This window comes from Pleurodeles waltl, chromosome 8 (genome assembly GCF_031143425.1).
Source record: "Pleurodeles waltl isolate 20211129_DDA chromosome 8, aPleWal1.hap1.20221129, whole genome shotgun sequence".
Lineage (NCBI taxonomy): Eukaryota > Metazoa > Chordata > Amphibia > Caudata > Salamandridae > Pleurodeles > Pleurodeles waltl.
Window position 1 is genome coordinate 1,367,395,746 of NC_090447.1, and position 21,382 is coordinate 1,367,417,127.

Sequence of the window (21,382 nt, forward strand, 5' to 3'; positions counted from 1 at the left end):
TTGTAGTTTGCCACTAACTCGCTTCTATAACCAAGAGTATATTCAGTATTTTTACTCAAATTATGACCTAGTGTTTTCTTTTGTTCCTATAATTAGATATTTGAGTAAGATAGCTAAGGATCATGATATAGTATTAGTTAGAGGATTCTTTGAGCCTACACTAACATTTGGCACGGCTTATGCGTGCCGTAATAATTTGACTTGCTTATTAACTCCCATGGAAATGAGTTTTATTGGGCATACTGATGATAGGAGAAAAGCATTGAAAGAAAAATTAGAAAAAGGATTAGAGAAAAGGACTTACAAAAATGATGATGCTTACACTGCTATTAAAGAAAAACAAGGTTATTTAGCTTTAGATGCATTACATGTAGGGTAGCTTTGTGTATACAGGGAGTGCAGAATTATTAGGCAAATTAGTATTTTGACCACATCATCCTCTTTATGCATGTTGTCTTACTCCAAGCTGTATAGGCTCGAAAGCCTACTACCAATTAAGCATATTAGGTGATGTGCATCTCTGTAATGAGAAGGGGTGTGGTCTAATGACATCAACACCCTGTATCAGGTGTGCATAATTATTAGGCAACTTCCTTTCCTTTGGCAAAATGGGCCAAAAGAAGGACTTGACAGGCTCAGAAAAGTCAAAAATAGTGAGATATCTTGCAGAGGGATGCAGCACTCTTAAAATTGCAAAGCTTCTGAAGCGTGATCATCGAACAATCAAGCGTTTCATTCAAAATAGTCAACAGGGTCGCAAGAAGCGTGTGGAAAAACCAAGGCGCAAAATAACTGCCCATGAACTGAGAAAAGTCAAGCGTGCAGCTGCCACGATGCCACTTGCCACCAGTTTGGCCATATTTCAGAGCTGCAACATCACTGGAGTGCCCAAAAGCACAAGGTGTGCAGTACTCAGAGACATGGCCAAGGTAAGAAAGGCTGAAAGACGACCACCACTGAACAAGACACACAAGCTGAAACGTCAAGACTGGGCCAAGAAATATCTCAAGACTGATTTTTCTAAGGTTTTATGGACTGATGAAATGAGAGTGAGTCTTGATGGGCCAGATGGATGGGCCCGTGGCTGGATTGGTAAAGGGCAGAGAGCTCCAGTCCGACTCAGACGCCAGCAAGGTGGAGGTGGAGTACTGGTTTGGGCTGGTATCATCAAAGATGAGCTTGTGGGGCCTATTCGGGTTGAGGATGGAGTCAAGCTCAACTCCCAGTCCTACTGCCAGTTCCTGGAAGACACCTTCTTCAAGCAGTGGTACAGGAAGAAGTCTGCATCCTTCAAGAAAAACATGATTCTCATGCAGGACAATGCTCCATCACACGCGTCCAAGTACTCCACAGCGTGGCTGGCAAGAAAGGGTATAAAAGAAGGAAATCTAATGACATGGCCTCCTTGTTCACCTGATCTGAACCCCATTGAGAACCTGTGGTCCATCATCAAATGTGAGATTTACAAGGAGGGAAAACAGTACACCTCTCTGAACAGTGTCTGGGAGGCTGTGGTTGCTGCTGCACGCAATGTTGATGGTGAACAGATCAAAACACTGACAGAATCCATGGATGGCAGGCTTTTGAGTGTCCTTGCAAAGAAAGGTGGCTATATTGGTCACTGATTTGTTTTTGTTTTGTTTTTGAATGTCAGAAATGTATATTTGTGAATGTTGAGATGTTATATTGGTTTCACTGGTAATAATAAATAATTGAAATGGGTATATATTTTTTTTTGTTAAGTTGCCTAATAATTATGCACAGTAATAGTCACCTGCACACACAGATATCCCCCTAACATAGCTAAAACTAAAAACAAACTAAAAACTACTTCCAAAAATATTCAGCTTTGATATTAATGAGTTTTCGGGGTTCATTGAGAACATGGTTAGTGTTTAATAATAAAATTAATCCTCAAAAATACAACTTGCCTAATAATTATGCACTCCCTGTATATAGGCCAAAATCACGCACCAACACTTTATTTGTAGGAACGAGTGAATGTAGGCATGTGTTTTTGTTTCAGAGTAAGTGGACGTTCATGTTGAATGGTGCTAACCCTGTAATTCCTGGGATCTATTATATTTGTGGACTTAATGCTTATTACAGTCTCCCTAAGGGATGGTATGGGACACGTTACTTGGGAATAGTGTTCCCTAAGATTTATCAAATAGATGATTTGAAAAAGATATCGAAAATGACTGAGTTACACCAAATGAGACAAAGAAGGGAAACAGCTTCTGCAGTAGTAGGGGATATTTTGGGAGCAGTAATTCCTTCAGTAGGAGTTACATTAAATGCAAAAAAGATTCGAAAGTTGTCAACTATAGTAGATAATATGTTAACTAACTTTACAGGAGCTATATTATTACTAAACACTGAATTAGCTGCGGATAGAGCTATGACGCTTCAAAACAGGCTTGCTTTATACATAATATTGGCGAGAGACGGAGGAGTCTGCAAAATGATTAATGAAAGACACTGCTGTTTATATATCCCTGCAAATGAGAAACAAGTAAAATAATTGCTTACTAATTTAACTAATGCAAGTAAGGATTTGAAGGAGTTGAAAGAACCAGGAGTTTGGGAGAAAGTAGGAAATGGATTTGTAACATTAGGCAATTGGTTTAGTCAAATTTGTGGTGGGATACTGCGGAAAACTGTTCAGGGAATATTGATTGTGATCATTGCTATATTAGGATTATGGGGGACATGTAAATTATGGCACAAAGTTCAATTAAAAAGAGTTAAAAGCAATCAGAGGAGGGAAGAACAACCCAGAAGAAGAATCTATAGGGAGAATGCGAATAGAAGAAGTCAAAATGTAGCTAAGAGCAATTTGTAATGAGTGACAAAGGGAAGGTGTGATGACATATTTAGTTATCAAAGGAGGGACTGTTGCAGCAGATATGCCAATATGAGACTATTCTAATGATTTTTGTGTGTACATACTAACAAGAAAAATGACAATTGAACCTAATAAATGAAAATAACGTGTAATGTGCAAAATGTGCCCACGGGGAGTGGTCACCATCTGCGTCAACAGTACCGAATATTGTGAAAGTTTTAATATTATGTATTGATATGCCATAACTGATGATGTAACTTATGTTTGATGATGCTTCGTATCCTTAAATTAGCTGAACTAGAGGTCTTGTCGGCACTGGGCCTTGCTCGCACAGACGTGCAAACACGATGGGCTGCCGAAGACTGGAACTGGAGAAAAGGACCTTGAACTGTACAGAGTTCAAAATGAGCTCTGCTATAAATTCTGCAAACTCACCAGGGGACAGGAGACGATCAGAACAAATTGATACTATTATGTGTAGAGTAGGCTAAATGTACTTTCCCAGGACTTGAACAATGGAACCACTGTCTAAGAGCAGTGGGCAACAATTTTGTTACCTGAAGAGCCAGATGATGTTCTCATCGACAGAAGGACCAATCATGTTAATGGAACTTGATGCTCGAACTGATGCAAATAAGTAGTAAACAAACACTATAGGTTAGAGTCATAACCCCTGATAAGGCTGACCAATTAGCAATTTGTGGGATGGACTGAGAGACCCTAATAAAAAGAGGCGAAAGTTGATGATGTCAGGAGACGCTGTCCGAAGTGCTGAAACTTGGGCTTGCTCCCTGTGATCCTGAGCTTTGCTGATGACTGATGACCTGGAGATGAAGACTGACTCGTTGCTGATCTATCTTGAATAGGAAGCTATAACTTGACTGACTAATGAATGCTTTTCCTTTCTAGGTACCAACAGCCCTGCTTTAAAATGTTTTTTTTCTATTTTAGTTAGATTTTTCCAAATTAATGATTTTTGACTAAATTTGTTTTCGCATGAAGACCCACATGCTGATGCTAATTGGAAATAGGTAGGCTGACAAGGGTGACTAATGGTGACTGACTTGGACTGACTGACCTATATTGCTGAAGTATTCAATGCTCATGAATTGCTATGTTGGTTGCATTTTATTAAAAATCTTGATAATCCATTACTCATGTTGCTAATAAGGTTTGGTAATCATGGTTTTGTTGAATAAAGGTCTTTGATTAGAATTATAATTAATAGGGAATAAAACGAACTAACCTTCTTATGAGTGATGGTATTTTCTTATTAGACTAGTCTTTGGTATTATGTGTTGACTAAAATTATTATTGTGGATGTTTCTTACTGACTATAACTTGACTAGGATACCTTATGCGATCCAAAAGATTCATCGACCTGTACGCATCCCCTTGTAAGTTTACTTACTAAGGACAAGAGGTGCTAACAGTTTCTTGTCGAGAAGTGTCTGAGTTGGTAGGGTCAGAGACCCAGTTTAAATACCCAAATGTGCCTTTTAAGTGGTGGAGGCTTCAAAGAGTGGCTTTGTAGTGCACAAGGTTCCCTTTCAGTTCCATCCTGTCTGCTAGAGCCCCAGTACGGTTGGCTTGGCAGTCCATTGTTTGAGGGCTGGCCACTGTCCTTTGACATGTAAGTGTCAGGCCCTCCACCCTCCCAGCCCAGGAAGATCCATTCAGTATGCAGATGTGTGCAGGTGTGACTAAGCATCCTGTGTTTTGAGTTGTCTGAGTGAAATTCACAAGGGAGCTGTCAACTAACCCAGCTAGACGTGCACTGGAAGGCACAGAAGGATTTAAGTGTAGAGAAATGCTCACTTTCTAAAAGTGGCATTTCTAGAATAGTAATATTAAATCCAACTTGACCAAAAAGCAGGATTTTCTATTACCATTCTGGCCATACTAAATATGACATGGCTACTCCTTTCAGATAAGAATCTACCACTCAAACAGTATGTGAGGGTAGTCCTAATGTTATCCTATGAAGGGAGCAGGCCTCACAGCAGTGTAGGAGTTTAGGAGTTTTACACTACCAGGCCATATAGAACACTCATGCGCATGTCCTGCCTTTTACCTACATAGCACCCTGCCCTATGGGCTACCTAGTGCCTACCTTAAGGGTGACATATGTAGAAAAAGGGGAGTTTAAGGATTGGCAATTACTTTCAAATGCCAAGTCAAAGTGGCAGTGAAACTGCACACAGAGGCCCTGCAATGGCAGGCCTGAGACATGGTTAGAGGCTACTTATGTGGGTGGCACAACCAGTGCTGCAGGCCCACTAGTAGTATTTAATTTACAGGCCATGGGCACATGCACTTTGTTAGGGACTTACAAGTAAATTAAATATGCCAATTGGGTATGAGCCAATGTCACCATGTTTTAGGGAGAGAGCATATGCACTTTAGCACTGATTAGCAGTGGTAAAGTGCGCAGTCATAAAGCCAGTAAAAATGAGGTCAGAAAGGAGAAGGAGGAATGCAAAAAGATTGAGGGTGGCCCTGCAGAAAGACCATTTGCAACAGGCCTCTATTATCTCCCCTTGAAGTAGCAATTGTAACACCAAGTGCAATTTTTGTAAATGTGCTTACCCTGTATCTGCAGACACACACACACACTTTTATTGTTTCAGATTTTGTACAAAGCTCAAGTAATTTTTAAATATATCCACACTTAGGATTGGACTATTGTCGAAGCCACATGTACATTTAAGAGAGAAACTGAATTCATGTCAACCTACTTTATTACTCTACAATCCTTTAAATTGGAATTCATTTTCTATAAAAATGTCAAGCACCACAAACGTAAATAAATAAAAGATGTAGCGAGTATATATAGCACAGTCAAGCAAAAATGGAAAAATTGCTATGAGAAAAGAGATCTTTTTGAGAGGTCTCTACAATATTTCTGATTGGCTTTTGCTGACATTTTGACTATGCACTTTCCTACATTGAAATTCAGTGTCACCCAGCTTGTGGCTTCTCTTTATAAATGTAAGGTCAAATGGTAACATAAAATAAGCATATTTAACTTTTCCGTAATTCTATGGTAGGTTGGTGCAGGAATAATGGTGTCAAATGTCACATATGGGCTGCACTGTACAATTTCATCACCCACATGTGGCCTGGATGGGAGCAACTTTAAAAATAAAATGTTGACGAAAAGTGCCCGACATGGAAAAAGCATTTTGTATACCACACAATTAGGGCCACAAAACATTAATGCAACCTACTGCAAATTTTAAGTTGGAGGAGAGGCCTCATTGTAATTGCTGTTCAGAATGAGCTGCAAAAGGAATTTAGCAAAAACATTTTGCAGCTACAAAAACTTGTTTGTCATCTAGGCTAATGTTTCACACGCATACACACAAAATATAATATGCCGTGAATTCAGTTTCAAACTAGGAATAGCAGCCTAGGCGATCCTTTAATTTCAACGATAAGTCAATACAGATAGCAACAATTACTCTAATTCTGGTTCACTTTTCTTCAAGACAAATACAAGCTGGATGGCACCATTCTAGGCATATATTAGAACACTGGAATGTTGAGACCTCCACTGAAGACAATGGAGTAGCTATGGGCTTCTAGTGGCTGGTAAGAGCCCAGAGCTCCAACATTCCAATGTTTGCCTCACAGCAACAGCTGTGAACTAAGGCTTCGGGCTCTGTGAGGCCTTTGTTTTATTTATTAGAACATTCTGCCCTCTAGTGGTGGAATGTTCTAGTAGCTTTATAGCCCAACATAGCTGGGCTACAGCAGCCATTAAAAGCCCGCTTCCTTGTTAAAGGCCCTCGCCTTCAACTTGGGACCTTAATGGTGGAGCAGGCCTTTAAAGGCAGGTACAGCCCCAAATAATGGTACTGCCACATATAAACTGGCAGCCCAGCTTTGAGTGTACTGTCATGTTTGAACTAGGAATGACTCACCAAAATCTTTGCATGAGGGTGATAGGGGTTGCAGAACTAGTGAATGAAATCACTGAATCCCTGATTATTTCACTTGAGTTTCATGATGCATAAAATAGGGGGAGGAGGTAAGCAGAATACAATGGCCCAGCAGCCTTACGTCTGAATTGGTAGCACAAAGTTTCATGTTTATTTGAAAGCACTTACAAAATTGCTCAGTTGTCTTTGATAATTCAGTTGTTTAGTACAATTCAAGAAAAAAAATATGCCTTTCAGAATTGAAGAAGAAATCTCTTTTGATAAGTACCAACAAATTACATTTAGTGCTGTAAATGAATGCTTGAACTGAGATTCCTTCTACTGAAAAACATTTCATGAAAATACCTGTAGCTTGGAGAAGGGTTTCCTCTTGCCTCACAGTTGAGAGTTACTTTCTTTTCACCAAAATTAGTTGGAAATATCACATCATCTGGTTCTTGAACGATCTGTGGGCCATATTCAATGTTCTCTGAAAAATAAGTTCAATTTTTTATAACTGTGATCATTTTCTTTAGCAGAACTATTTCAATACATTTCTCTGTGGTTCATTCCAATGACTGACAATTATAGTGGAACTGGACGGATATATGGGCATGTAAACTTTCTCTTGCTAAGAAAAGCCTTTACATACATTGAGTGGAGCTCAGTCCAAAATACAGATAAATTACACCAACTAAGTGCTGTAGCAAATCAATGACTTAATATTTGTAAAAACTGGCGCAATATTGAGTTGGCATTTTACTTGGGTCATTCACTCTTAATTAGTGATTAACTGATTAGTGCATAGGTTTCGGGTTATAAATTTTTTATAGACTGGTGTATAGCTCATAAGAACAAAATGGCATTTACTTTTCTGAATTCCATACCCAGATTAAAAGAACCTGAATAATAGGAAAGTTAGAACTGGCAGGTGCATATTCTCCAGTGAAAGGCCTGGGTGTTTGGGGTTTTAGAATATTTACGTTTAACATGCACCTATGTTGGAAAAATAAGTATTGTGAGGCACTGCAAAATGCATGGAACACCCACTGGAAGAAAATGGCTTAGTGATTGGGGTGGATGTGAGTCCACCTCAAGGAATGAGGCTACAAAGTTGTCAGGGTAAAACAGAGTTTTAACAATTTAAACCTTGGCTCAACCCCCTTGTAGCTATGGTACAGATCAGACAGGGTTAATGTAAGCAATATTGTAAAGTATTAAGCAACAAAATGGGTAAAAAGTAAAAACCTAAGACAATAAAAATCCCACAACCAATTAAGAAAAATAGAGAAAGAATAATGAGTAAATCGACACCAAACTGAGTTTTTCAAAGATTTAAGACAAAAATTAAGAAAAAGTAAACAGTCAATGAGAAGGCACTGCTTGCAGTTGACAAGTCCTAAGTATGATTTCAGACTGACTGCGATGGAGCGCAGGTCAGGTACACTAAGAGAGTTCCTCCTGGGCAAGGCTTTACCTTCTGACTTAGTGTCTGAAATGGAAGCAGGCCAAGGATGCAAGCTGTATCTGCCAAAGTACTCTCAAAGCAGGATAGCCACTGGATGTCGTATCACTGAAGGCGTTAATTTTGGCAGTAAGAACTCTAAGTGGCAGAAATTCAAAATTTGCAGCCAACAAAGTCCTGGTGAGGGGAGGATATTTTTGCACATTTGTCCAGTCAAGATTCTACCTTCACGCTAAATGTTTTTTACAGAGCTCAAAACCCTTCTGAGGGGCATGCCTTAAACTACATCAAACAAAGTCACATTGAAAAAGGATACGTTTGCTGTGAGGTCCCACAGATGCCCTTCCAACTTTACATTCCTTCTGGAACTGCTCCTTTTGGCCACCCAGGGATCCCAGGAACTAAGTGACTGCACTTAGGGACCATGATCCACTCCAGCAGAGCCAACTAGCAAGTTTCAATTGTTCCTAGTCATCTGGGCACTTCAGGAAAAGCTTGTTGTGCCCGTGTAATCACAGAAGAGTTAGACCAGCTGATTCTTGGAGTTCACTTCTTTGTCCTGGGTACAGGTCGGAGCAGGCCCAGTCCTTTGGGTCTTCACACAGGTAGCAGGTAACAGATTCTGTCCTCTCTTGGTTATCCAAAGGTCACTTGTAACTAATGGTCACAATGTTCCCAAATGTTCCCAAAGGCAATCCCTTCTTCTTTTGCAGAGTATCCTGTTTGCCTTATTTTACTCCTGTCCTACAGTGCACTATTCATTAGGAAGATCCAACATGGCAGGACCCTTCTGCACGTGGAAGAGTCTTGTGGCCCAGTCTGAGATGTGACTAGAAAAATTAGCAATCCTCAGCCACACCATACGGGTATACGGGTAATGAATCAAAACTGGAGCTCACTTCCACTGGGATGGTGGCAGAACAGCTATACTGTATTATGCCATGAAAGCAAATGGTTTCTTTTTCCCAGATCTCCATTTACACTTGACTGTGAAAGGAAAAGCCATGCCCCAGTCCATTTAATGTTCCTCAAACTTCTCAACTGTCGTTCATGTGCTGAGGAGTCACATAATCAAAACCTGTTTCAAAAGGTCCAAGGTATTCCTCTGGGAGCAGTGTTCACCCATCATTAAGTGGAAAGCACTGAGAACGGGAAGCTGCTGGCAGAATAATATGAATTTATTAGCCTACTAGAGAATCGGGGAGGCAAAATCCACATATTTAAAAGTTATTTTTCCTGTGTCTTCATCCAAAATGCAAATGCACTGTAGAACATGGCTTTTAGTAAATATTAAAACCAGTAGTATAATCACTTCTTTAGGCTATCCAAAACCTAAGTTAGCTATAAAGGCATTTTTTTTAGTTTATGTTTTTTCTCATAGGAACACCTACTGACATTCACAGAGAAAATAGCTTTTGGAGGTTAATCACTATAGGAAAATAACAGCACAAAATTCTTACACGTTCACTTTTAAAAACTAGGCACCCCTATCTAGTGGGCTACAACGCCTTCTTAGGATGTCTAGGAGTAGTATTCCTTCCTGTCACCAACTGCTATTTTCACAGCTTAGTATTCAGGTTAAAAGACCACAGGAGCCAGGCTACAAATGTATGCCTAAAGCCATGTTTTTCTGTGTCCGCCTAGTGAATAGCATAATAGGTGCTGCATTTAAATATAGCAATTGGCGATTAGTCAATTTTGCCATTAAAAAAAAATTATAATTTAAGAGGTCTGTGCACATATACTGTGGAGCGGACACCTAGTGCACTAGTCAGTATAGTTAAAAAAACAGCAGTACTAGTAAGCAAGAGATACAGGTGACCGTGCAAAAAGAGCGATTTTCTCAAAATCATAAGTAAGTCATCTTAAAGAGGAGAATCCGCTGCTCATTTTGAAATTACACCTCCATTTTGTAAGCCCATTTCTCTGCCCTAAACAGCTCAGGGGGCAAGAAATGAAGAAGGTTGTGAAAACACAAACTGTGTGCATTGTTGTTTTTCTTAAAAGTGCTTTTTCCCCCTACCTATGACTGTTTAAATTTAGCTCTTGGTTTCTGCAAATTTTCCACTTTAAAACAGCTGTTTTGTTTCTGCCCGTGAGTGCTTGATTTTCTCTCAAGGGGCCAGATGTACGAAGCTTTTTGCATGGCGCAAACAGCGAAATTCACTGTTTGCGCCATGCAAAAAGCACATTGCAATGCTCATTCCCATTTTGCGAGTCGGTAACCTGGTTACCGACTCACAAAATGGGAATGCGGCTCGAAAATAGGAAGGTGTTTTCCCCTTCCTATTTGTGACTCGCATCGTGATGTAGAATTGCTTTGTGACCGCGAACGCGGTCGCAAAGCTATTCGCAGTTAGCACCCATTTCAAATCGGTGCTAACTCATTCGCAAAAGGGAAGGGGTCCCCATGGGACCACTTCCCCTTTGTGAATGGCCCTGAAAACATTTTTTCAGAGCAGGCAGTGATCCTATGGACCACTGCCTGCTCTGAAAAAATGAAACACAAATGTTTCATTTTTTCGTTTGTGTTGCAAATCGTTTTCCTTTAAGGAAAACGGGCTGCAATACAAAAATAAAAACTGCTTTATTGAAAAGCAGTCACAGACATGGTGGTCTGCTGTTTCCAGCAGGCCATCATCCCTGTGAGTGCTGCGAATCGGAAGGGGGTCGCAAATTGCACCCACCTCACTAATATTAATTAGGTGGGTCTTTGCGACCCCCTTGCGATTCGCAGATGGTGTCAGGGACACCATCCTGCATTCGGGTTTGCAACTCGCAAACTGGGACTTTGCTACATCTGGCCCTTAGTTCTCACTTATACTGTGGCAGCCACCCCTTCCAAGGTAAATAGACAAAATAAACCTCACTGGCTAACCACAGTGTGTTTAAGCGACTTCTTAATCTGCTTTATGGTTTAAAATGTCTTTGGAAAGTGTATGTAGCACTCGTTTGTGGCTTGAAAAAGTGGTTATTTTAAGTGAGTTAAAAGCTGTATTTTAGTGTCTTCAGAACAGGGCCTTACCTGAAGAGGTGAATCTAGAAGACAGAAAGTGTGGATTTAGCCTGTCTGTTTACAAGGAGATTCTGAATAGAACAGCACCGCCTACCCCCTTGCACCAGAAACCTGTGCTTAAGGTCTCTTACCGCTTATATACAGTATTACTGACTGTTGCATCTTGTGCTCTGATTGGATGCTAGGGTTTCTATTGGACTGATGTCTTAGGGTTTAAGTTCTGATTGGATGTTTGGGCTAGGATTTCTGGTTGATAGGGCTACGGTTTCTACTGGACTAAGGGTTTAACTTTTGAGTTCTGATTGGCTCAGAGGTTTAGGGATTCAATGGTCTAAGGGCTTAGGGTTTAAGTTCAGATTGGCTGTTAGGGTGAGGCATTCATATTGGACTTAGGGCTTAGGGTTTGCATCTTGATTGGCTATTAGAGCTAGGGCTGTTATTGGTTAATAGGGTCAGGTCTCCCATTGGCTGCGGGGTTTTAGGTTAGGTTTCTAATTGGTTAGGTTTCCATTGGCCAATAGGACTATTTCAGCCTAGGGTTCAGAGTGTCTCAGCCCAGGCGTTGAGGCTCAGGGTGGAGAGGACAAGGGCAGCTGCCTGTTTGGGCCGGCTCAGGCCTCGGGCCAGAGATGCTGCCCAATTTTTCATTTTCCAGCAACCAATTTAAGCCTTCTACATCCACAAATATCTAAACACATTATCTGCAAAGTCATTCTACTCTTGTACCAAACACAAACCACATACAGATTTTAATGTCCTTTTTATCATGACAAAACCTATATTCAAGCCTTTTTTTAAAATAATCCACAAACAACTCCTCCTCTTTTTACCAAAAACACACAACCAAACAATCCTTACACATCACTCAAAACATCACCTCTTCCAGTGATCAAATCAATCACACTCATACGTCTTGTCCCTCCCCCTTACACACTCTTCTCCAAAACACATCACCACCCCGTTTACCATTCAAACTTCCACTCACCAATAGTACTTTACATACATATCCTTCTTAGTAAACTACTACATCAATATCTCATGACACTACTCCACAAAAACAAAACACACATACACCACCACATCAAATCACATACACTTCAAGATACTTTGTAACAAATTACAAACATGCACTCACTCTCTCCCTTATAACTACACAAATAACACACATGCTAACCCATCTTTGATCCCAAATTTTCTATCTTCACCAACAACAAATACACAAACACAAAAACTTTCATTCACCCACCTCTCATCCATTGAACATTTTAGAACCTTAGAATATGACCCACATACTCCACCACACCCCTAAAACATACTCCTTCCACCCTGAACAGATGCAAACAAAATAAACATGTGACTCTTCACAACTTCACATCCCTATGTTTATGTCTATAGCACAATAAACACAACACAACTCCCCATCTCACTCTCATCCACCATCTCCACCACCGAAACATGCAGACCAAACAAAATGCCTTCAAAGCCTACTGGACAAGGAACATAATGTAGAAAAACAACAAAATTGTGACCCCCATACAGTTGATATTAGCACTAATGACACACCGGCTACAAGTTCAAAATTTAATGATCACTCTTCTACATAACATCATACCACCACCAAAACACACACTCTAAAACTGCCTACTAATAAACGCTCAATCACTCTCTAAAAACAAGCACCACATCTATGACCTACTTACTGACACACCCGACTTATTCTTCATGACTAAATCATGGTTGGGAGATGACATGGCTTTAGAATTGCATTGAACAGTTCACCCAAGCTATCAAACTATCACACAAAACCGTATAGGCAAAAGAGGAGGTGGACTAGCTGTTATATGCAAGCAAACAATAAATCACAGCAAACCGGACAACATTTCCATACAAGATTGTGAGGCACACATCACCATATGCAATCCTACACCAACTTCCTCCTGTAACCTCCTCTTCCTTTGTAGACCACCACCTAGCAATTCAACATTCCCAGAAACAATTCTAGACACAGTTTCTAACCTTATAACACTATATACCAACCTATGAATTCTTAGGGACTTAAACATTTGGTTTGACAAACCCAATATGCCCCATCCAAAAACTATCATCACTGGCCTAGTCCATTGAACCTACATCAGATTGTAGACACTTGCACACATCACTGGACACATCCTAGATGCCCAGCTGCCTTTGGCACAGTTTGCCATGACAACCTATTACAAAGACTCTACAAAGCCGACATAGCGGGGACTGCTTTCCACTGGATCACATCCTACCTCCAAAACAGAACAAATGTCATTCAAACTTGCCCTTACTCATCCAAACCGTCCTTCACAAAAGCCGGGGTCCCTCAAAGTTCAATCATCTCACCCATGCTTTCCAACATTTACATGAAAAATTACCAGCAATGATCAATGAATTTCAGCTCACATGCTACAATTATGCAGATGACACACAAATACTCCTTAAACTGGAATGCCCCAAAGACATTGTAAACTCAAATAATCAGTTGTCTCAGAGCCATTGACCAGTAGATGACATGGAGACATCTCAAACTGAATGCTTCTAAAACAAAAATACTCACATGTGGCAATTAGAAATAGTAAGACCCACTCTGCGCCTGGCCTGACGATCTGGGACCACCTCCCAAAGTATCTAAGTAAGTAAGAAACCTTGGTATTATCATTGATTCCAAGTTAATGCCCAAGTGGACAAATTAGCAAAATCAAGCTTCTTCACCATGAAAACTCTGCAACACAGCTTCCTCCACCTGGGATTTCCACACAAGGTCCAGGATACTATCTCTTTTGTACTGTCTAAAGTGGATTATGCCAACGGCCTCTACCATGGATCATCTCTATCTACTATGAAAAGAGTACAGCAGATACCAGAACTCTGCTGCCAGACTACTCCCACATGTAAAGCCACAAGCCCACATCTTCCTTGCCGTGAGGTCCCTGCACCAATTGCCAGATGATCCACCTTCAGGCTGCTTTGTATCACCCAAAAGAAAGCACATGGAACAGGACTGCTTTTCCTCAGGAATAAAATCACTAAATACATTCAACAAAGGAACCTCCGCTCAAGATTGGCACATCACCTCAAAACCCCACCATAAACAAAAAAGACAATACATGGTACATCTTTCTCTGTTCAAGCAGCCAAAATATGGAATTCATTCACCCCACATATAAGATCCATGGCTAACTATCTTATCTTCAGAAGACTACTGAAGAGGTGGCTTTTTCCTACATAACAACCATACTCAAACAGCAAGGTACTGCATATCCCTGTGTATATAAACAATTATAATTTGATTACATGTATATATTTAGATATATGTGTATTTCTTTGTACAAATATGTATAATATTGTTTTCTTCGTAACATATATACATACTTCTAAGCCTGCTTAATAAATGTGTGTATATATATATATATATATACATATATGTATATATGTATATATATATATACACACATATATACATATATATACACATATACACATATATATACACACACATATTACCTAGTGGCAGTTGCCACTAGGTAGTTATAGTAGGACCTAGTTTCTATACAAAAAACTCTTATTTGCTTGCCTATATCTTTTTCTCCGCTTGACGAATCTTTGCAAAATTTTCCCCAAAAAATTGAAAGTCATGTGAGCCACTGTCTGCCAAATTTCGGGGTGATCCATCAAGGAGGGGCTGAGATAAAGGGGGGTTCAATTCAAAGAGTTTTCAATGTGAACTCCAAAAGGAACAAATTGGACCAATAGTGTAAGAAATACTGGACAGAATTACAACAAATTTGGCAGAAAGGTAGCTCTTGGTCCAGACAGAGCCCTTTTTGTTATTTGGTGTATATCTGTCCAGTAGTTTTTGAGAAATTTAAGGAGATACAAATTTGTATATCTAGGGACGCAAAGGATTCGCAGCCCCTCCTGTTCTTGTGCTGAGATCTGATCGCTACAAATACCTCAAAAAGGAAGTGTTGGCATCCATCTTGAAAAAGAGAATAAAAAATTGAAAATGGGCCAGGGTATGACCACCCTCACCACCCCTTAGCTCTGGTGCTGGGGTCCCAAAGGGATCACCCGGGGCTAAAAAAAAATATATATATTTTTTTTTTATAAAGTTACTGCAAATTTGTGACAGGGCCCGTGCTTCTTTATAAATGAGCCCCCGGAGAGGCCAAGTCCCAGGGGCACTCTTCTTTTTAATAGGGGTGGTCTCCTGGCTTCCTCAAAACCCTGGGGACCACCTTCTCCCCAGGGCAAATAATGAAATATGAGTGGGGGCCGCTTGGTCCCCTGCACCTTAGGGACCACCACCCCCTGGTTACCAACACTTCTTTGGGGCTATAATGAATTATGAGAGGGGGCGCCTACCCCACAGCACTGAGGACCACTATCCAAAGGGGCATTTAAGAAATTGGGTGGGAAGGGGCTGCTCGGGCCCCCCGCATCCCCGGGGATCACCACCGCTCCAGGGCTAATACTAAATAATGTAAAGGGAGTCTGTTTTGGACCCCCAAGACCTGGGGATCACCACATCCTTGGGGCATCTTCACAGGCAAGGGTCACTCCCCTGTGGGGGCAAATTTCTTTTACGCCATTTCTGCTCCTCAGTGGGGGTGGGGGTAGAAACTACACAGGAATTGTGTATGTGTATGTGTGTGTTTTGTTTGGGGGGCAGTCTCTTAGGCAAGGGTCACTCCCCATGGGGGCACATTACTGTTGGCCATATCTGCTCTCATTGGGGGCAGATCGGCCAATTTTTGGAAGGCCCATCTGCCTCCTAAGGGGCCCAGAAAGCCCACCAGAGACCAGGAAAGATTTGTTTTCAAAATAAGAGGGTAGGGGTATGGCCATACCAGTGGGCAGATGGGACAATTGTCCCCGATCTACACTCCGGGGGGGAGGGGGCAGAAAGTCCACTAGAATAAAAAAAATAAATAAAAATAATGTGGTGGTGGCTACCAACCAGTATGGGCCTGGTTATGCCCCCACCCCAACTAAAGGGGGTAACAGCCTTTCAGCTCACCCCCGCACACTAAAACATCTTATTGCATGGCAAGCAAGAGGACATTTGATTATTTGGGGTTTTGGTTTTACATTTGGGCCGTGAGAGCTTGGCTAACTCTCAAAATCGATCCACTTGAAATGGTGAGGGATGCACTTTTTGGACTTTGGGACGATGCTGTGTAGAAAAATCAACAAGACCTAGACACATCCTAAAATTAAACATCTGGGTGAGTCCAGGGTGGTGTGCTTCACATGCACCCCGCACCATTTTCTTAACCACAATGCCCTGCAAATCCAACTTTGCAGGAAATCACACATTTTTCCCACTTTTTTGTGATGGAACCTTCCAGAATCTGCAGGAATCCACAAAAATCCTACCACCCAGCATTCTCTCATCTATACCGATAAAAATTCTGCCCCACTTGTCAGCCCAAAAATGTTTTTTTTCAAAACTGCCCTTTTGGACCCGTTTTGGTTCCCCCTCAATGTCTACATGTTTTTGGCTCTTCCCTGTCACAGGCACTTGGCCTACCTACACAAGTGAGGTATCAATTTTACTGGGAGGCTGAGGGGGACGTTGGGTGATAGGACATTTGTCCCGGTGCAGTGATCCCACACAGAAATGTGGGAAAAATGAGATTTTTTAGCTAAAATTAAGGCTTGCTGAGGATCCTGGGTGAGAAAAAAACTGGGGGATCCACGCAAGTCACACCTCTCTTGACTCCCTCGGGTGTCTAGTTTTCAGAAATGTCTGGGTCTGGTAGGTTTCCCTAGATGGCTGCTGAGCCCAGGACAAAAGACAAAGGTCCCCCCGACCCCCAAAACCCCGCAAAAACAGGTAGTTTTGTATTTGATAATTTTGATGTGTCCAGATAGTGTTTTGGGGCATTTCCTTTTGTGGACACTAGGCCTACCCACACAAGTGAGGTACCATTTTTATCGGGAGATTTGGGGGAACGCTGGGTGGAAGGAAATTTGTGGCTCCTCTCACATTCCAGAACTTTCTGTCACCGAAAAGTAAGGAAAAAGTGTTTTTTGGGTTAAATTTTGAGGTTTGCAAAGGATTCTGGGTAACAGAACTTGGTGAGAGTCCCACAAGTCACCCTATCTTGGATTCCCCTAGGTGTCTAGTTTTAAAAAATGCACAGGTTTGGTAGGTTTCCCTAGGTTCCGGCTGAGCTGGAGGCTAAAATCCACAGCTTGGCACTTTGCAAAAAACAGCTCGGTTTTCTTTGGGAAAATGTGATGTGTCTATGTTGTGTTTTGGGGCGTTTCTTGTCATGGGTGCTAGGCCTACCCACACAAGTGAGGTACCATTTTTATCAGGAGACTTTGGGGCACGCTGGGTGGAAGGAAATTTGTGGCTCCTCTCAGATTCCAGAACCTTCTGTCACCAAAATGTGTGGAAAAAATGTTTTTGGGCCACATTTTGAGGTTTGCAAAGGATTCTGGGTAACAGAACCTGGTGAGAGCCTCACAAGTTACCCCATCCTGGATTCCCCTAGGTGTCTAGTTTTAAAGAATTAACAGGTTTGGTAGGTTTCCCTACGTGCCGCCTGAGCTAGAGGCCGAAATCTACAGCTAAGGACTTTACAAAAAACACATGAGACTTCAAAGTAAAAATGTGATGTGTCCATGTTGAGATTCCTGTCGCAAGCATTAGGCCTACCCACGGAAGTGAGGTTCCATTTTTATCGGGAGACTTGGGAGAACACAGAATAGCAAAACAGGTGTTAATGCCCGTAGTCTTTCTCTACATTTTTTCCTTCCAAATGTAAGACTGTGTAAAAAAGAAGTCTATTTGAGAAATGCCCTGTAATTCACATGCTAGTTTGGGCACCCCGGAATTCAGAGATGTGCAAATAACCACTGCTTCTCAACACCTTATTTTGTGCCCATTTTAGAAATACAAAAGTTTTCTTGATACCTATTTTCTTTACTCTTTATATTTCAGCAAATTAATTGATGCATACCCGGTATAGAATGAAACCCCATTGCAAGGTGCAGCTCATTTATTGGCTCTGGGTACCTAAGTCTCTTGATGAACCTACAAGCCCTATACATCCCCACAACCAGAAGGGTCCAGCAGACGTGTATATTGCTTCCAAAAACCTGACATTGCAGGAAAATGTTACAGAGTAAAACGTGGATAAAAATGGCTGTTTTAACCTCAATTTCAATTTTGTTTTTATTTCAGCTGTTATTTTCTGTAGGAAATCTTTGTAGGATCTACACAAATTACCCCTTGCTGAATTCAGAATTTTGTCTACTTTCCAGAATTCTTTAGCTTCCTGGGATCCAGCATTTGTTTTACACCCATTTCTGTCAGTAACTGGAAGGAGGCTGAAAGCACAAAAAACAGTAAAAGTGGGGTATATGTCCCAGTAAAATGCCAAAATTGTGTTGCAAAATTTGTTTTTCTGATTCAAGTCTGCCTGTTCCTGAAAGCTGGGAAGATTGTGATTTTAACACCACAAACCCGTTGTTAATGCCATTTTCAGGGAAAAAAACACTAGCCTTCTTCTGCAGCTCTTTTTTTCCCATTTGTTTAAAAAAAAAAACGAAATTTTCACTGTATTTTGGCTAATTTTTTTGGTCTCCTTCAGGAGACCCCACAAACTCTGGGTACCTGTAGAATTCCTAAGATGTTGGAAAAAAGGATGCAAATTTGGCGTGGATAGCTTATGCGGACAAAATGTTATGAGGGCCTGAGCACAAACTGCCCCAAATAGCCAAAGAAAGGCCTGGCACCTGAGGGGAGAAGGCCTGGCAGCGAAGGGGTTCAAGCGTAATACATTGAAGTTATTGTTTTCAAGCTAAACTGAAATGTACATTCACTATGCACGTGACTTGTTAAAATGTACACTGTCAAGGTCTTTTCTTAGAACTTGTTGAATAAAAGATCCTTTTACTTTGAATGGTTTTCCTTCTCTTTCACCGCATTAACAAAAAAGCACTCACTCCAAGGTCTTTCAATTAACCTAAAAATATTAATACTATATAATCAACTTTGAATACAAGCAAATGGAGTGCTCGTGTCTGCGCTCTGCAGAAAGCTACATTTCAAAGGCAGGCGATTCAAGTAATGCAGACAATGCATAACATGCACTTAGTGTATTAAATTAGACCCATATTTGAGACGAGATTATTTACAGCATAAATTTGCTCAATGGACCTCATGTAAAGAGTAATTGAACGTCCTTATTTCATTGATGACTGTTAATTTGGCGAAATCGTGCACATTCCTCGTAATGCTTTTCAATGTCTAGCTACAATACATAAAGGATTTGATTCACAAAGCAGTGCTTAATTTGAGCAGGTGGTTTCTGGTGAGAGGCACGGTGCTTAGTTTTCTGCATCAGACATTTACTGCGACCAAAAGAAACATATGGAGAGGCAGAGGAACAGAACAATGAAAACGAATAATAAAGGAGTAAAGCAGAAGGCTGCAAGATCGAGCTGGTAGGGCAGGGAGTGGATGTAAATGAATTAAAGAGGCCTGGCGCCTGAGATGGCTTCAGGGCACGCACACTTAATTGCAGCAGCTGAGAGTTTCAAAGAAGCACTTTGGGCACCAGCATCTTTTTATTTAAAAAATAAGCAGTGTCACAAAGTAATTTGTACAAAAAAGTGCAAATAATGCATATGTGATCATAAATTCCACATCCAGTTTCAGAAGAATCAGCATTTTAGGAATGTAAAGTATACACCGATAGTATACCACAATGACATGTTTAGCGTTCTCTAAAGTTGAGGTTGCGGACATCAAAAACGCACACGTATAAACTCATCAAATGTTTGTGGGTATTCATATACAGTATATTGAATGACCAGTCCCTCACTGAAAACACTCGTAATGATTGCACTCCCGTGTTGAGTGTGAGAAGGTAATGCCCTCATATTTTTATGGGCGTAGAAGAAGTGGTTTCACTACAGAGAAAATAATTTCCTTGTATTTAAAAATACATGTTTTATGTCACAATAAACACATCTTCGTTTTGAACGAGAATTATGTACAACCATCTATTATTTGATTTGCTTTGGATCAGTACTTCGAAGAATTTTTGGCAAATCTCAGAAACCTATACATACATGAAGAGAATTGGAGGCAGAAATCTATATTAGGAACAAGAAAAAAGTGTAAAACACTTGCATCTTTAAGTAACTGACAAAGAATATTCTTCCAGCTGAAATAGTACAATCCTTTCTTACAATAGTGATGTTTGGTACGGTGAGTGCGCTGTCTCGTGAATAATCTGCATGACAGCGGCACTCAATATGGGGTCTGGGACAGGAACTATGTAGTAGTGTGTCCCTGGAGACAAGATTCAAGACAGCTTTTCTAAATACAGGCAATAAGAAAAGACTGACTTGAAAAGGGGGTTTGAGATCAGAAATTTAGAAAACTGTGAAGGTTTATTAAAATGTTAACTGCAATACAGAAAATAAAACAAGCAAATGAAGCAGTGTAAGAACATGACCTTTTGGTGTGGTCACCCTACACTTTTTGCTGAATTTTATTGCTGGTGTATGGAGTCTGAACACCAGGGCACTGCCGTCTATCACCCATTCTGTATGCTCCGAACCCTAAAACTTATGCAAAATTAGCTCATCCCTGACTGGAGTATTTAATTTACCTATAAACTAACCAGTATGTGGTACTCAATATACTCAGGACCTTTAAGTTATATGTCACTAGTGGACTACAGCACCTACTGTGTCACAACTAAAGTATGTCTTCAGGCCTTCCTCTGCAGCCTGCGTTTGAGTTTTAAAACTGCTAAGCCCACCTAGCAACATAATCCTTTTGCTAGGCCTAAACATTCTTGTTTAATACTAATGAATTATCTCTAAGGTAGGACCTAACTGCCCATACAGCAGTGCGCATGGTATTTATAAAGTGGGACGTGTTCTTAAGTTTTACATTTCCTGGCAATGAAAAATGTCGAAAGTAATTTTTCACTGTAGCAAGGCTGGCCCTCCTATCGAAAAGCACTGGCTTACATTACAATGCCTTGTAATGCATACCTTCAGTTTGGCAATAGCTAGAACCATGGTTCAAACCTCAAACTAATATGAATTTAAAATCAAATCTGATAGTCAAG

At 40.7% G+C, this 21,382-nt stretch overlaps 1 protein-coding gene across 6 annotated transcripts in view; it reads right to left on the reverse strand.

The window, feature by feature from the left end:
• The window catches only part of CNTN5 (contactin 5), a 3,179,309-nt gene that overhangs the window by 1,289,799 nt on the left and 1,868,128 nt on the right, over positions 1–21,382 (reverse strand). For all 6 annotated transcript variants that reach the window (XM_069202389.1, XM_069202386.1, XM_069202392.1 and 3 more), the window contains one exon: positions 7,138–7,261. In XM_069202389.1, coding sequence (XP_069058490.1) covers positions 7,138–7,261 — 124 coding nt within the window. The remainder of the gene's footprint in view (positions 1–7,137; positions 7,262–21,382) is intronic.